The sequence below is a fragment of the Balaenoptera musculus genome, chromosome 15, assembly GCF_009873245.2.
Source record: "Balaenoptera musculus isolate JJ_BM4_2016_0621 chromosome 15, mBalMus1.pri.v3, whole genome shotgun sequence".
In the NCBI taxonomy this organism is placed as follows: domain Eukaryota; kingdom Metazoa; phylum Chordata; class Mammalia; order Artiodactyla; family Balaenopteridae; genus Balaenoptera; species Balaenoptera musculus.
In genome coordinates, this window is record NC_045799.1 from 13,609,599 (window position 1) to 13,626,759 (window position 17,161).

The 17,161-nt window shown below is 47.1% G+C and overlaps 1 protein-coding gene across 14 annotated transcripts in view; it reads left to right on the forward strand.

Moving 5' to 3' along the window:
* The first annotated feature begins 1,550 nt into the window (after positions 1-1,550).
* The window catches only part of ZMYND8 (zinc finger MYND-type containing 8), a 131,455-nt gene continuing 115,844 nt past the window's right edge, over positions 1,551-17,161 (forward strand). For 10 of the 14 annotated variants that reach the window (XM_036825486.1, XM_036825491.1, XM_036825492.1 and 7 more), the window contains exons 1-3: positions 1,551-1,600; positions 2,279-2,512; positions 11,251-11,321. In XM_036825486.1, the coding sequence (XP_036681381.1) occupies positions 2,499-2,512; positions 11,251-11,321 (85 nt within the window). In that variant the 5' untranslated portion in view covers positions 1,551-1,600; positions 2,279-2,498. Of the gene's footprint in view, positions 1,601-2,278; positions 2,513-2,927; positions 2,954-3,676; positions 3,744-7,352; positions 7,474-11,250; positions 11,322-17,161 lie in introns of those variants that run through there. The other 4 variants (XM_036825495.1, XM_036825490.1, XM_036825488.1 and 1 more) reach the window with 4 other exon arrangements.

A 17,161-nucleotide genomic window follows, 5' to 3' on the forward strand; every position in this document is an offset into this window, starting at 1 on the left:
TCCGCCACAAACTCGTCGTCCTGTTTGTCCTCCCCAAAGCAGCACCAACAGACACAAACAGTATCCCTTATAGGATGGTGGTGCCGGGCCGCTGCCCCGCACTGCCGGGAGGGAGAGCGCGGTCTGATTAGCTCTGGCCTCCTGTCCCCCGTTTGGTCTCCCCGTACATGGTTCTACCCCCAGGAAGAGGAGGCCCCTCCCTTCTGGTGAGGCCCAGGCCTGTTGTCCTGAATGCTGGACCTCTGTCAGGCCACCGAGTGGTGGTGGAGGTGTCCCTCCCTGCGTCCCGGCCTCCTCGGCCTAAAATTCAGCAACAGCGGCTACAGAATCCCCTCCCTTTTTCCTAGAGCCTGGGCCCTGCCCCTGCGGTACAGGGTGCTTGGATTCCTGGCTTGCTCCTGTTTCATAGAAGTTCCCAGCCAGGAGGAATTTATGTACACACTGTGGGCATCTGTCGTCCACGTGGGGGTGGGCAGGGTGAGCAGGGCCTCAGCTCCACCGTTTTCTTTGTGGCTTCTTTGTGGCAACGAACTGTGTGGGATGAGAAAGCCCACGAGTCCTAATTTTAGGAGGAGAAGGGGAGACTTTATTGGGCCATAGTTTTACCTCCTGGCATATGGCTGTGTCACCTCTGGAAGCTTTCTCCAGCCTCTAAAGAATGGTGTTTTATTTAGCTTCTGTTGTTCCCGCTTGCTGTTTTAAAAAAAACCTTGTTAATTAAGCACCTTGTCTTTAAAAAAAAAAAAAAAAAAAAGCAGCAGCAAGTGAGCAGGGATGCTTTAAGATGCTTTTGGATTTGCTTTTTCTTTCTCAGGCTACAGACCCACGACCAAGGCAGCTTGACAGAGGAAACAGGCAAAGACCTCCTAATACTATTGAAATGGGTGGAATTATAAGCAGTTCTGCAACAGTAGTTAATATTTTACTGGGGAGCAGTGCCAGAGAGATGGGGGTGGGGTAGGGCTGTGTGTGAAATAGCTGTTCCACCTGCCTTTGGGGACCCGAAGAAGCCGTTCTCTGTGGAAATAAATTTAAGCAAGAATCCTTACAAAGCTCATGGGATTTTCTGCCACCGAGGGCCCAGTTTCCCAGGAACATCCTTACAGGGCTGGTTGTGTGGCAGGAAGGTCTAAGCAGTGGGTGTGTAGGCCTGACTAATAATGGGGGTTCTTGTTCCCTGGCTGAGTTTGACATCTTTCTTTCTCCCTCTGGATTTAAATGGCTTCTCAGCCCGAGAGGCACTGCCTGTGCCCTGGATTCAGAAGGTACACGCCTCCTTGGGAAGCCAAGGCGAGAGACAGCGGCTCTCTCTCTCTCTCTCTCTCTCTCTTTCTGCATCTGCCGGGAGAGCTGCCGCTGGTATTTTTCCACAGGCCTTTTCTGCGCTCTCAGGGCCTAGTTTTTCCCAGCCAGGCCCAGAGTCTGAGAGAGGGTTAATAGGCAGGAAGCTGAAGCCATCGCAGACTAATACGGAAGTCAGATTTTTGTTTAACTGACAGGTTTAGCAGGCCTCAGCGCTGGGGGAGGGGGCTGGGAGGGGAAGGGAAGTTTGTAGATCTAGGCATGTGGCCTGCTAGGAGCGCCTTTGGCTTTTCTTAGGGTAAGGATGGGGAGGGGGGCCCCCTGGCATCCTGGCAGGGAGGCAGGAACCCATTTTGGCTTTCCTCTGAGTTCTGGCTGGGGGTGGTGGGGTGACGACAGGTTAGATTCTGGGCTGGGGCAGGCAAGTGGCTCTCTGGTCTGCTTTGTCCAGGAGGCATTTTGATAATGACGATGCAAACTTGACCACTTGGCTCCCCTCCTCCCCTCTCAGCCCGAGTGCTCTGTCCTCTGGGAAGCCAGGGCTGCCCTGGAGTGACTTGGGGGGCTCGCCTGGCCCGTCCGGTTTGCCTCAGAGGCCTGGCTCCAGCTTCTTTCTCTTGCCCCCTGGGCTGTTTTCCTGGGCCTCCCCGCTCTTCGGCTTCACTTCCCCGCCCCCCCGCGGGTGCTGGGGAGAACATTCTGCTGGATTGTTCTAGAAGAGAGCCAGCCTTCCTCCCAGCGAGAGAGCCGTTTCCGTGGGGGCAGATGAGGGTGAGCCCTTGCAGCTCACCCCCGAAACTCTCTTGCCTGTGGCCTCTGGGCCTCGGGCTTTGCTGGAGCAGGTCAGGCTGGTTGCACTGGTTTGCTCGTGCCGCGAAATCTGGCCAGGGTGTGGGAGAAGGGCGTCTGCGGGCCCCTTTCCTAAGTTTTTCTTGCTGCAAAAGGCCTAGCTTAGCCTGTCTTTTTCTATGCACAGGATGGCTCTTGCTCACCAGAGCCTCACAAAGATAATCGCTCAGGAAGTGTTTCAGCCAATCCGGGGCCGCCTTACACTCCGATTTGCCGGGGCAGCCAATCGGGGATGAGCTTTTATTAGGCGGCCAGATCATCAAGCCGAAGTGCCAAACCCTTTTTCTGTGAGAACTAGGAGCCTGTCCTCCATGTTTTATAAGTATTGACATTACACAGTGTTAACAATGCATCCACAGAGGTAAGCTCGACTTTTTAACCATCTTTTCTCCCCCTCCCTCTGAGACATCCGCATTGTGGGCGAGCAGTGTGATTTCTCTGTGGCTGGCTGTGCCACAGTCACCCCTACAGCACTTAGGTTAACTTGGAACTGTTTAGAGAGATTTTTTTTTTTTGCTTTCTTGGGTCACATGGCTAAGTAGCCATTAGCCAGAGCTCGGTTTTGCAAACTGGCAAGGGCCTGGCACACCTTTTCTTCCACCAGGACATGGTGTTTCTAGAAGAGTGTGAAGCTAGATCCTGGTATTGCCAAAAAAGAAGCTTTTTTTTTTTTTTCTCCCCCCTCCTTCCTCTCTCTTTTTCTCTCCCTCTCTCTCTCTTTCTCTGAGCAGTTCCCCCCCCCTCCCCCTTGCACTCTTGTCTTCTCTTGTGTCACATGCCTGCTGGGGGAAGAAAATGGAAGGTAAGCAAGCAGGCTCCCCTCCAAGGAGAGCTCATGGCAGACAGCAAAGCAGGCAAGTTTACCTCTCCAAAGAGGTGCTGGGAAGGCTGGACTCAGTTCTGACCAGAGAGGACGTGTGTTTGCAAAAGAACCAAGCCCTCAGCAGAGCAGTGCTAAGGACAGATCCTAGCTCCTGGGGCCTAGGTGGGTGGTGGTGTCTCCCCATGGTCTTTTCTCTTCCTACAGGGTTTCTTCACTTGAAACTACATTGTTCAGCCTTTTTTCCTGACTTCTATTGATACAGAGTGTTCTTCTGCAAAGCCAGCCTGCAGCCTGCAAATGATTCTGAAAAGTGTTTTCTAGGCTTTGGAGGAAGTTTTTGGAGTAGGGATGGGGATGGGGGGCGGGGGGGGGGAATGTAGGAGGGGGGGTGGGGGAGAGATGTTGGACAACATCCTGCAATAAGTCTGAGGAGTCTTTTTTGGAATCCCTTAGTTTTCTCCTCCTGCATGGTTTTCAGTGGACTCATGTATCTTTTCTCCTTGTTTTCATTTTCCTTTCCCTTTTTTTTTTTACATTGTATCATCCTCTGTCCTCCTGTGTGATAGAGTGCAGAGGAAATAAAATCACGTCTGTGGCTCATGACAGCATTCCATATTCAGTGGTTGGGTTGTGTTGTTGTTGTGTGTGTTTTTAATAATCCCGTGTAACTGTTTAAAAAAATTTCCTTTTTGATCAAGTCCCAAATCTGCCAGCCTGTTCTCTCTTCTTAACTGTGGAAAAATGAGACGGTTGCTTGAACATTTGTTGGGTAAGTAAAGCAATCCATTTCTGTGACCATGTATAAAGAGTTTGGCGAACATTTGGGGTCTGTTTGTAACAGGGGGTCTTGGCTCCAGCCGTTGGGGGCTTTTTATGAGCAGGAACCCAAGGAGGGCTTTTTCATAGTGTCTTGATTTTAGGTGACTGTTTGAATCCACTGTTTTTCCTGATAACCTAGGGCTAGGATTGAAGATTATACTTCCTGTTTACCCTCAGGGAAGAAACGTTCAGTTCATTGTGACTTGACTGGAGACCTTGAATTGGGATTGTTTGGATATTAGATAGAAAACTCTGGGTAGGTGATCTGCTTGTGAAATGTAAGGAAACTGCTTGGTCTTAAGCGTCACAGAGCCTTAAACATGGGGGGTGGGGAGGAGCTGGGGGTGGTGGTGTGAGTCCTTATGTTTTAAGATACTTACATGTCTGTAAAAATCCCACCCACCACCAAACTTGGTCTTGATTCAGGACTCAGTACACAACAGACCCGGCCTTTTTCCAAGCCTGACCCACACATCTGTATATGCACACTTACCTTTACTTCTGATTTATTTCTCACTTTTTACATTTCTCCTGATCTCTTAAGGCTGCAGCTAGAACTTCAGAGTGACAAAAGTAGCTTCTTGTTTAGCATTTGCTTCAGAATTTCCCTAGAAGTTCACTGCATAAATTTCCAGCCTGGAGACCAATCCAGCAGGACTGTAAATGCTGGAAGTATATTCGGCCGCTGTGTTATGCCAACTTTATGGTCAATAATCTTTCTTCTTTTAAACCGGTGTCCAGCAACCCACCTTTGAGAACCAGTTGGAAAAAGGCTCATTTAATAATGAGGAATGTACCCAATTCTAAGCTGAGAAGTCTTTGCAAGACAGGCCAGCTTCTTAGAGTAAAAGGACAGGCCGTTAATGATGTAACATACTTAGAACTGAACTGCTTGCGTGCTACTACCCCACACAAGAAAGTTCAGAGGCTTTAGCTGTTTTCTTTGTTCTTATCTCCTGGCTGTAAATGGAAATTACATATTGAGGTTCTTGTGGCCTCCTTGGAAGCAATATCTAATCACAAGACTCCTGGTTTGGTGCCGTCAGTGTTTGCATAATGGTGCATTTGTTGGGCTGGAAGGAAACCTAAGGGCAAGGCATTTGTCCTCCAAAAGCTTGCATTAAAATGGCTCCCACAGGTTTGCAAAGCCAAGATCTGTTTTCAGATGTGCAGGCCCAGCAAGTTCTCAGCCCTGGAGCAAGCCAGCCACTTGCCTCTGGTCCTGGGGGCACCACCAAACATGAGTCTGTAAAAGTTAATGGCTCTCAAGGTAGCATTGTTTTCCAGTTTCACTCAGGGGGAAAAAAAATAAATGTCTGCATTGCAGCAGGACTAGCTAGGGACAGCAGTGCAGGCTCACGGTGCAGCCCAATGGGGTTTCTCTCTCCAGCTTTTGAACCAATAGACTTGGAGGAAAGGTTACAGATTGACAATTGCAGTGGCTGGACTGAGAGCGGGCCTTCTGGAAATTTCTACCATCTTTGTTCCTTTTAGGAAAAGCACATCCGCGGAGCTGAAGCGTCTCCTACATTCCATGCCTAGGGCATCTCCCCTCCCCCCCCTTTCTTTTTTACATCAAGGTAGATGGTCCTCTCTCTGCCACGTTTGTAAATTGCAGAGGGAGGAACAGAACGTTGGGCTGTTTTCCTTTTTCCTTCTGCCCCTTCAGTCCCCAAAGAGGATGTACAGCTGCAAGGAACAAACACAGACACACTGGAGCTTTTGATTCCTCTCCTTTTTTTTTTTTTTTTTCCTTCAAGACCCTCCAGGATGGATTCACTTTCTGCTTTGGGAAATTAAGTGGCATTCGTGTGGGGGAGCGGGAGTGACTGCTTTTATTAGCTCCAGAAAATGGTCAGTGTTCTGTCTGTAACTAGGAATTAATTATATATAATCACTCAGTAAACTTTCTACAGAGTTTTTCTAATTGCTGCTCAGGAACGTGGTTTGCCTTCTGGAGCTGAGTCCAGTTACTTTTATAATTAACAGCTCAAAGATTTGAGTCAGAAAGAAAGAAACAATGGGGCCTCCTGGATTATAAATTAGGGATGAAAACAATAGCTTTTTTTTTTTTTTTCTTTTCTTTCTTTCTTGTTACCCCTTTTCTTTTAAACAAAACATTCCCCCTTTTCTTTCCCCGGGAGAACAGTGGGGAAATGGCTTCAGGTCTTAAATAGGAGGGGGGGGGGGAAAATGAGTCACCATTTCAAAAAGGGGAGGGGGTGACAGCAGCCCAGAAAACCCTGAAGGCAAAGGTAGGTTTTTCTTTTTTTCCAAAGTCCAGCCACTTCACATGTGTGATCTCTTTGTTTCTTTTGCCTCCTTTCCCCCCCTTCTCTCTCCTGGGCAGAGGCCACAAACATTTTTCAGCTGGGAAGCCCTAGGTCTGGCTTTGCCTCTGGTTTGACCCTGAAAAGAAAGATACGTGCAAAAGTGCCTTGGCCACCCCACAGCAGAGGAGGAGGAAGGGAATCTGTGTAGCAGCCCTTTTCTTGCTCTCAAAGGCAGAAGGAAGGAAGGATTCACCCTTGGCTTCGGGTTGCTAAGGCTATAGATGCCCTTCCCCCTCCACCCCACTCTGCTTACTGATAAACAAGCAGGCAGGAGCCATTTCAGCACTGCAGCAAGCTGGGCTGCCGGCCTGTCCCTCGTCATCAAGATTACCTACCTACCGGCCGGCCGGGAGCCAGCCGCCCGTCCTTGCCCTGGTGCAGCCTTGGGCACTGTGCCCTCCTTTCTCTCCTGAAGCTCACAAACAGTCACCTTGAAACTCTCCACCCGCAGCACCAGGAGAGTTCTGAGGCCATGCGCAGACCTGTAACAGTAAATTACATTATCCACTATGAGGCTCTTAGCTTGGCCTGTGAAAGCGGGTTTTGCCCAACCCATGGTTAATTTTGAGGGCTCTGTTGGGGGTGGACAAAAATCTAATTTGTGAGTATCCTGCGCCTTGGCTAAGGGCGATGTTTTCCTGTTGTTTCTTCTCTGCAGACTCGGATTATCTTTCCTTGATGTTAACTGTCTTAGGACTGGCTGGGTGTTTGGTGGCCGTTTTCAGGCTTATTAAACAGCCTTTTTATTTGACTTTGGCCTCGGGCTGGGGTGCAGCCCTTCACATGCCTGCTGCCCTGGAAGCACTTCTCATTTTCCCTAGCTCCTCTTTGGTAGGGATGCAGAGCTGGTTTCTCATCTACCAGAAAGGGGGAATGGGCTTCCTCCCCCTCCCCAGCCTGCGCCCTTTTAACAGTTCGGTTGTTTGCACAGACACCTGTCTGTCTGCACTTTGTGCCACAGGGCTGCCTAATTCCTCACCTTCCACCCACCTAATTCGAGGGCAAGGGGGCCTCATTTTAGAGCCTCACGTTGAAGGCTCAGGATCTGAAAGGGAAGGGTTTTCCTTAGGAACCTGTGACTTCACAAACTCCCCCTGTCACTGCAGATTTTTTTTTTTTTCAAGCTTCTAAACGTTGGGTTGTTGGTGTCCTTTGGTTGAGCTTTTCCTAGTTCTGATATTTAGGAAGGTGGCTTTGAAACTAGCAGGGCTGCTTAAGCAAGAGCTACAGCTATTGAACAAACTGCTACCATTTTAGCTTCAATACAGGAATGAGGCAGTGTTGCCAGACGCCATTTTAAGAATCCTGCATAAATAGCTTAGCTACCGATGACTCTGCCTGTTTTAGGTGAGTGCTTATATAAAGCTGCTAACCATTCCCTCCCCTCCCCCCAATTTTTAAAGAAATTAATTGCAGATTTAGGGCAGCATGGTGTTTTGATTTTGATGTTCACTATTTTGTGATCTAGAAGAGGGAAGATGTTTGTGTCTTGGGGATGAAATATTTCTTACAGCCTGGACCACTTTGGTATTTTGAATGAAAGTAAAAAGCTGAAGGAAAAGTCCTTTCGAATGATTGCATGATTCTTGAATTGCTGTGTGATGATCCTCAGCTGTAGACCCAGACTCTTGTGCATGCTGGTTATATATTCTAGAGGGGTTAGATATTCTTGGTTAACAGTCAAATAGTAGGGGCACTTGGGGAAAAGAAATATCTGGGCATTGTGTTTCCAGGCAGTTTTCTGTCCAAACTAGATGTTTTCTCTTTTCTCTCTCTCCTGGAAGTGTTGAGGGGATGGGATTCCTGGGAATTACGGACCAGCCTTGAGTCTTCAGAATTAAAAATCAGAAGGCTTAAAACATCCTGGAGGTGCAGTTCATCTGCAACTTTTAATTGCTCTTTTCCAGTGCATGCAGGTGAAGAAGTAAGCAGAGGTTTTCTTGCTCAGGCATTGGGAGAGAAATCTTTTATTCTTTCTGGGACGGGATGGGATGGTCTTGGTTGTATGTGCAGGCGCTTGTTATTTCTTCTTTAATTGCCTGAAATGTATCAGTTTGTGAAATCCAGGGGCAAGTGACTTAGGGGAACCGTGAGTGCAAGAGGTGATGGTGGTGGGAACATACAACGTATACAACTAGTTGATGGTGTATTGTCCTGTTGGGGTGAGATTTTCAGCTAGTTTTACCCTTTCCTTTAGTGGGCCCCAGCCTCCCCAGTTGACCTTAAAAAAAAAAAAAAGTAATGTCAGTTTGAAACAAGGGCTGCTTGTTCCATTGTTTAGGATTTAAATAATTGGGGTTGCTGGAAGCTAGCAGATATGGAAGGAAGAATGCTGTGTATTTTCTAATAGACTTTAATGTGTTAATGACGAGAGTTCAAAGTCTTTTCTTCAGACGCAGCTGCTTTTTCTTTTTAACAATTATTATTTGACTGTTTTTTTTCCCCTCCAAATGACTGAACAGTTCTTAACCTAAATTGACCAAGATCTGTGGGGCGTTCAGACAGGTACAAATCTTTTCTCACCACCACTTTTGATGTAATATTCATAGTTTTTTTTTTTTTTTCCCTAATAACATACTAGTACTTAACACTAAACCAAAAAAAAAAAAAAAATGAGATCAGTGGTGTAGAAAAAAGGAAGTCCCTTTAGATGTGGCTATTCAAAATGACTAATTTTGCATTCTGGTCTTTGCTTTTGTAAATGAAGTTTTAAAAAATTTTTTTCCTTTAGATGCATAGACATTGCAGTTTCCTTTAGTCAAATACAAGTTGTGTGTGTGTGTGTGTGTGTGTATATGTGTGCATGCATGTGCATGCATGGGTTCCCTTTGAAAGGATGGCTTGCTGATCTGTGAAAAAGATGGTTTTCTGAAATTGTTGTCCTTCAAATCCTTGGCTAAATCCTGGTGGTGCTATTGCTAAAGTTAGGTGATTATGGTGCCCACTTTGTAATACTTGGAAAGATAAAACAGCTTAACTTTCTTTTCCCTCTTTTCTGCTCCAGAATTATCTTAAACTCAGCAGCATATAGCCACCCCATCGCTAGTTTGCATTTTCTTAGCCTCTCAGCGGCTTTCCTGCCTGAAGTATTCAGCCTCCTCTAGGCTGTTACAAGCCAAATAATTGTTCTCTTGAATGCAGCCCAACTCCATGATCAATACACCTTTGAATGTTTTCAGCGCTGCAGAAATCCTTCAAGTGGGTTTGGGGGAGTCTGTAATGCATAATTGTTTCTTTTCACTACCAAACATTTTGGTTGGATCCCAGATTAGCGTTTTCTCCATCACTCAAAATATGGGATCGGTTTCAAGAAGTTTAAGATTTCACATACTTCATGCTAGAGAGGGGAGCAGAATTCTAGTTGCTGGAAAGATCAGGGTTGCTGTTTGTTTTTTTGAAGCTGACCATCTCCCCCTCTTTGAAGGGGCCGCATGGGGCTTTCTGTTAAAATTTATTTCTGATCACCCCAAGCAAAAAACCATCAGCAGTATCCATTTGGACAGTCTGGGGATGTCGCAGGCAGGGTGTGTTTCTGAGTTGAGATTGTTTGCCTCTTAAGTTGGAGTAAAAAGTATCAGTGCTAAAATCACCTGCCACAAATCACGGTTGTATTAGTGCACGTTAGCGACATGTTTAAATTTCAGAAGCAATGTCTTCTGATGAAAACCATTTGTGACAACATGTCTGCTGTTTCTTTGGTGATTTGTGTCCCAGGCGTTCTCTACAAAGGCTGTGTGGATGAAATTGTCAACGGGGTTCAATATCAGAGACCTAAATGTGTTAACATTCTGATTTAAAAGCACACTGCCTTTCTGTTTCTTCTCTCTGCTGGGACCAGTGAAGTTGGAGGCCTTTAAGTTCTTCTAACTTAATTCTCAGCTCTCATCTCTCCCTTTCTATCTAGTCCCATCAAACATGGAACTCTCCTAAACGCAGCTCCGTCTGACCCTGAGGTTCCAGGCCTTTTGGGACTTACCTTTTGTCTCGTCACAGTCTCAGACCACGAAACACAGAAGGGACATTCTGATCCTTCCTGCCTTACCCAGCGTCCCCCCTGTCCTGGTTTTTGAGTCTTCCAGGTGGAAGATTTCAGCTATCTCAGTTGGAGATGCACCCATTTCTTCTTGTTGAACCACAGTCCGATGGAATTGCATCTAGAATAATTGCTCAGGTTCTTATCACTTCGTTGTCAGCCGAATGCCTGGAAAGTTCCAGCACCTCAAACTGTTGGCACTTAGAAAAGCAGAACTTTCCTGGCTTGGCCTGAGAGGTGTGTGTATGTCTGTGGGGAAGATAGGGAATGGCCCGCACCCTGTTCAGCGGGGAGTTCCAGCCGAGAGAGCGAGAGAAGATTCTGGTGGATGGCCCAGCAGAGGGGCCTGTTTTCCCTGCTTCTTATCCCAACCCCCAGCTCTCAGCCTGTCTTTTAAATAATCCTTCCTCATTCCACTTTTGTGGTGGGGGTAATTAGTCACAGCTCAAACGAGTGCTGAATGCTTTCTCTAAGCCATGCCTGCTACAGAGAGGAAATATCCCAGGGGTTCGGAGTGTGGAGACCCCAATCCTAATTCCTGGGCTAAGTGCTGGTGGTTTGAATGTTTTGAGACCAGGCCTTTTGCTTCTAGCCTGAGCATATTTTTCTACTTTGTAGCTTAACCTATATATTTTTTCATGTTCCTGCCTCATCGGGAAATAGTAAGATTTAGCCAGGAGGTCTGGGCAGATACTCTTTGCCTTGCAGAATTCAGAGATCTGAACTCTGGGTACCCCGAAAACCACCTCCAACCTGAACCCAGTGTTAACAATGAGAAACTTATTTACTTGAAGGCTGGGTTTTCGTTGGTCCATGGGGGTAGATTGTAATTGTGTCTTAAAAAAGCCTTTTGCATCTTCCAATAGCATGACAACTGGAATAGTAATTTGACTTAAAGAACAAGCTAGTGTTTAAAAACACTCCTATAGGACTCTTAACACTTTGTTTGAAATCAGGTGTGGGTTCCTTTCCCCCTACCCTTGGAAGATTGTCTGAAAAATGTGGGTTTGTTGTTAGAACTTCTAAACAACCGCCCCCATGGGGCAAGTTCTCAGTCTACCTAAACGTGAACATAATTTGTTCTGTTTCAGCTTGGCTGAAGAGGAAATAAAAACAGAACAGGAGGTGGTGGAGGGCATGGATATCTCTACTCGCTCCAAAGGTAAGTAAAAATCTCGTATTATCTATCCAGAGCAGAGGAGGAAATTGGAATTTCTTTTTCTTGTTGTTTCAGTGCAGTGAAGTGTGGCTTACGAGTCGAGGCTCTAACACTCCTCCGGTTTTGAGAGGTTGGCACCTTTGATGGATGAACCTCATTTATAGAGAAATCTCCTTTTGATTTGCTTTCCCTTGGCGTGTCTGTGTAGGTGTTCCGACCTGTCGGAAATTGTCCCGACAGTAAATTTTACGTGTGAGTGTCATGACGGAGGGCGGCTGGCTAGCTCTCTGCAGGGTGACTTTCGGGAATCAATTTAACTAAAGCATGTTCTAGAAGCAACTGGAGTCTCCAGCCGCTGCTCGGTTTCTGATTTCAGTAACAGGCCTCTTTGGAATCGCAGAGGTGGAACGAAGGTGACCCACTTCCTTGGAAAACGTTGGTCTTGGTTAGAGATTAAAGGGAAACATTAGGACTTCCTGGAACGCTGGGGCCAGTGTTTGCATGTAGGACAGAATTGTGCAAATCAGAGTAAACGTGGTATGTGCTTCTATTCAGAATCCTGTGTTAGAGCTCCTCAAGGATCTTCTAATTGAGGCATTGGTACTTTTGGATTGGTCTGTGTGAGATTTCACGAGGGTTCCCTCAAGGAAGCAGTTACTCACATTTGCCTTCAGGGTGCTTTTAGAAATGAGCTGCGGGAACATTTCTCACCTCTGTGGTTGATGAAAATGCTCATCTCCAAACTTAGTTGTTGTACCACGGTGGTGTTATTCTTTCAACAAGTCGCTGAGTACCTGTGCTGGGGTCTGGGGGGGAGGCAGGAAGGACTAGACAGAGGGTGAGTACAGACTCGGCCAGAAAGACTCCCATCCAGCCCAAGAGCTTCACCGTAAAGTCGTCTGAGACCACAGAGCTTTTTGAGGATTTTGATAAGACAGCGTGTCATTGTGGGCAAAGATGAGGGTCAGATAGTGGTGGCACGGTGGTGACCTGGGAAGCAGGGGCTGGCCGTTGTTGCTGCCTGACCTGCCTGATGGGGACCTGGGCCTGGTTCAGAGAGGAGGGGAGGCCCCTCAGGTGGGCAGGCCAGGCTGTCCGGGTGGGTGGTCGGTGCCTGGTGGGGGGGGGGCGGGCCCAGTCGGAGGTCTGCTCCCCTTCACCAGAGCCCCCCCACCCCAGCCCAGGCTGGGCCCGCAGCACCTCTGATGGTGAGGAGAGCCACGGGGGAGTCTGAACAAGAGGTGTTTGGAGACAGTTGCTGATGAGGAAGCGTGTCTCAGCGCCCCCCCGCTTTGGGGTCAGAATCAAGTGTGGAGAAGGGAGCCCAGAGAACGAGAGCTGGGAGCCGGGCTCGCTGTCCTTGCTCTGCCGCTCTCCTGGACACGTTCTGGCTCTTCCCCTGTTTTCTTATCTGTAAAACGGGCTGTCAGATGAGATTCTAAGATTCCTTCCACCTTGGGCTTACTCTTGTAAAAGTAATACTTGCTGGCGGCATTTATGAAGGCTGTGCTTGTAGAGTCCAGGAGCCTTTTCTTACCTGGCAAGAGATGGGAGGTGGTGTTCCCATTTTGCCGTTGAGGAAACCGAGGCTCCGAGTGGTAATGTCTCCCAGGTAGAAAGTGTAGGATGGGATCGAACCGAACCGAGGCTCAGACTCCAAGGAGGTGCTTCCTTCCTGAGCGCTCGGTGCCTGGAAGGCCCTGGAGCCCCGTTGTGGAGACTTCTCCAAAAGGGTCAGAATCGGGGACCGTCAGCCAGAGCAGGAGGCCTGTTCAGCTCAGGCCCTTCCCTCTGCATGTGGAGACCCCTCTTCTCTTCCCCTTGAGCGTGGAGACCCCGCTTCTTGTCTTCTTGCAGACCCCCGGGTGCTCCTAGCCCTTCACCCTCTGTCTCTGGGCCGTCCGAGGTGGGACCTCTCTGGGGTCATCATAATCCCTTATCTGCCCCACCGCATCCTCTCCCGACAGCAGCCAGGGCGATCTTGGAAAAACACTCCATCAGGTACATCTCATCTTGCTGAGTCCCTCCACTGACCTTCCAGCGCCCTCAGGCTCCAGTCTGAAGTGACTGTGACCAACCTGCCTGGCCTGACCCCTTCAGCTTCCTTCACTTTTGTTTACCTTGTGACAGACACTCTGTGCACCTGACCCCACTTGAGTTCCCCAGCCTCCCTCCCCTCTGTCCTCTCCTGGGGGCCCTTTGCCGGGAACGCCGCCCTGGGTCCTGCTGCCTAGTTCTCATCTCAGCTTCTTCTCAGACGTCAGCTCCTTCTCAGACGTCAGCTCCTGAGGGAGGCCTTCAGTGGCCACCCTATCCACAGGAGCCATGCCATCATTTTCTGTTATGTTTTTAAAAATAAACTTCTAATTTCAGAGCAGTTGTAGATTTAGATTTCCAGGGAAATTGTGAAGCTAGTGCATTGTTCCTATACCACCCCCCCGACACACACACCCACATAGTTACACACAGAGTTAACAGTTTTTCCCCTGTTATTAACACCGTACATTGGTCTGGTCCATTTGTCACAATTAATGAATCAGTGTGTTATTACCAACTAAGTTGATGCTTTGTTCAGATTTCCTTAGTTTTTCCACTAAGATCCCTTTTCTCTTCCAGCACCCCATCCCGGATCCCACATGACATTTAGCTGTCGTGTCTCCTTAGAATCCTCTTGGCTGTGACAGTTTGTTAGACTTTCCTTGTTTTTGATGGCCTTGCTAGTTTGGAGGAAAACTGGTCAGGTATTTTGTAGGATGATCCTCATTTGGGGTTTATCTGATGTTTTTCTCATGGTTGGATTGGAGTAGGCCGGAATTATGGGTTTTTAAAATTTATTTTATTTATTTATTTATGGCTGTGTTGGGTCTTCGTTTCTGTGCGAGGGCTTTCTCTAGTTGTGGCAAGCGGGGGCCACTCTTCATCGCGGTGCGCGGGCCTCTCACCATCGTGGCCTCACTTGTTGCGGACCACAGGCTCCAGACGCGCAGGCTCAGTAACTGTGGCTCACAGGCCCAGCTGCTCTGCGGCACGTGGGATCTTCCCAGACCAGGACTCGAACCCATGTCCCCTGCATTGGCAGGCAGACTCTCAACCACTGCGCCACCAGGGAAGCCCAGAATTATGGGTTTTTGAGAGGAAGACCTTAAAGGGCCGTTTCCATCACATCATATCAAGGATATATATTATGAACATGATTTATCACTGGTGGTGTTGACCTTGATCACTTGGCCAAGGGAGTGTTTGTCAGGTTTCTCCCCTTCCTCTTTGGAAGGAAGTCACAGTGCCCAGCCCACACTTAGGAAGTGTGGGGAGCCATGCTCCAGCTCCCGAAGGCCAGAGTATCTACATAAATTATTTCATGTTGTTCTATATGAGATTTGTCTTGCTTCTCCCATTTATTTGTTCAGCCATTTATTTATTTATATCAGCAAGGACTCAACTGTTTTATACTTTGGGTTTTGTATTACTTATTTTGTTGTTCAGATTGTTCTAGCTTTGGCCACTGGGAGCACTTTTCAGTCGGCTCCTGTGTCCCTTTGACGTCATTGTCGGTTGAGTGATTGATTGAACACTTTCTTAATTTCTGGCACTGCAGGATGCTCTAGGCTCATCTTGTATATTTTGCCCAAGGCCCCTGGTTGTTATTGGAGAATGGCCTTAGAAACCAAGATCTGGGTGCTGGATGTGCTTATTGCTGCTGAGGTGTCTGCTTCTAGGTTCTGTCAGCTGACCGAGCAAAGAAACATATAGATGTGTATAGGAACCCACATGTATACACATCTATAAATATTTCTATCTGTATCTCTGTTAAATTGAGTTCATACACTTGTCTCCAGTTCTGATCCATTACCACATGGACTATTCCAGCCTTCTCTCCTTACTTATCTGTAATTTCCCACTCCCACAGTGAGAAAGCGGCTCCTGCCATCTGCCATTCTTTACCGTTTTGTGGTATACTTAAAATCTTACATTCAGCGTTCAGCTTGGTGAACTTTAACACGTGTATACGCTTGTGGGACCACGGCCCAGATCAAGGTAGTTGAACATTCGTGGCATTCTGAAAGGCTCTTGGAAGCCCTTGTCCATGACCTTGTACTTCTATTTATTTGTTTGTTGATGGTCTCTTCTGCTACAGTGTTAGGCTCCTTCTCTCTCCAGGCCTTACACCCCCATGGTCAACCTCTCCCTCCCATTTGAGAGGCAGGATGGCATGGAGGTTTAAGAAAACCTGGCTTCTGGAGTCAAACTCCCTGGGTTTGCATTCTGGCTGCCCTCTGCCTAGCTGTATTTGTGGCGCAGTTTCCCCTTGTACATGGGGATGATAAAAATAGAGGATTATGGTTGAGATTAAACTTGCTCACATGTGCAAAGCACCCAGAACAGTGCTGGGACATGGCGAATGCTCAGAAATGTTAGCCATGATTAGAATCAGTTGAGGAGGGATGAGCTCCTGTTGATAAGCCTATCAGGTGGAAACCCTACTCACCAAGTTCTGCTTCTTTCCCTGCTTCCAGCCTCCAGGAAGAGGGCATGGAGGTAGTTAATGAAGAATTGTATAATCCAAAATATATAAAGTTTATATAACTGAATATCAAAAAAACAAACAACCCAATCAAAAAACGGGCCGAAGACCTGAATAGACATTTTTCCAAAGAAGACATACAGATGGCCAACAGGCACCTGAAAATATGCTCAGCATCGCTAATCATCAGAGAAATGCAAATCATAACAACAATGAGATATCACCTCACACCTGTCTGAATGGCTATCATCAAAAAGTCTACAAATAATGAGTGTTGGTGAGGATGTGGAGAAAAGGGAACCCTTGTACACTGTTGGTGGGAAGGTAAATTGGTGCAGCCACTGTGGAAAACAGTATGGAGTTTCCTCAAAAAACTAAAAATAGAACTACTGTGTTATAGCAGTTCCACTCCTGGTTGTATATATATGAAAAAAAGAAAAGTAATTTGAAAAGACACGTGCACCCCATTGTTTGTAGCAGCACTATTTATAATACCTAAGATATGGAAGCAATCCAAGTGTCCATCAACAGATGAAGGGTTAAAGAAGATATATGTGTACACACGTGCATGCGTGCACGCACACACACAGTGGAATATTACTCAGCTCTAAAAAAAGAATGAAATTCTGCCATTTGCAGCAATATGGATGGACCTAGAGAATGTTAGGCTTGGTGAGATAAGTCAAAGACAATTACTGCATGATACCACTTATATGTGGAATCTAAAAGAATAAAACAACTGAATGTATATAGCAAAACAGAAATAGGCTCACAGATATAGAAAGCACTAGTGATTTTCAGTGGGGAGAGGGAAGCAGGGAGGGGCAAGATAGGGGTATGGGATTAAGAGATACAAACTGCTATGTGTAAAATACAATAGATAAGCAATAGGGATATATTGTACAGCACAGGGAATTGCAGTCATTATTTTGTAATAACTTACTGGAGTATAATCTACAAAAATACTGAATCGCCATGCTATACACCTAAAACTAATATAATACTGCAAATCAATAAAAAAAATTGCGTAGGGCACCCCAGCAGGCAGGTTCGGGACTATCCTCTGAGACATTTGAAGAAATCCGGTCTGCAGCCTTTTGGACTGATTTTCTCAGGGCCTTTGGAACCCTGTTCTGGTGGGGAATCGTGAGGGGGATGGTGTCACCTGGTTTCAAGGGAGACCTTCTTCTCTCCCCAGGGATTGTGTTGGATGGCTTTCTTTGTGTGGAGGTGAGTTCCTATCCTCCAGGGTCATCGTATGGCCAGGTGACTGGCCGCTTCTGTGTCCTGCAAACCTTTCTGATAGAACCTCTCCGGTTAG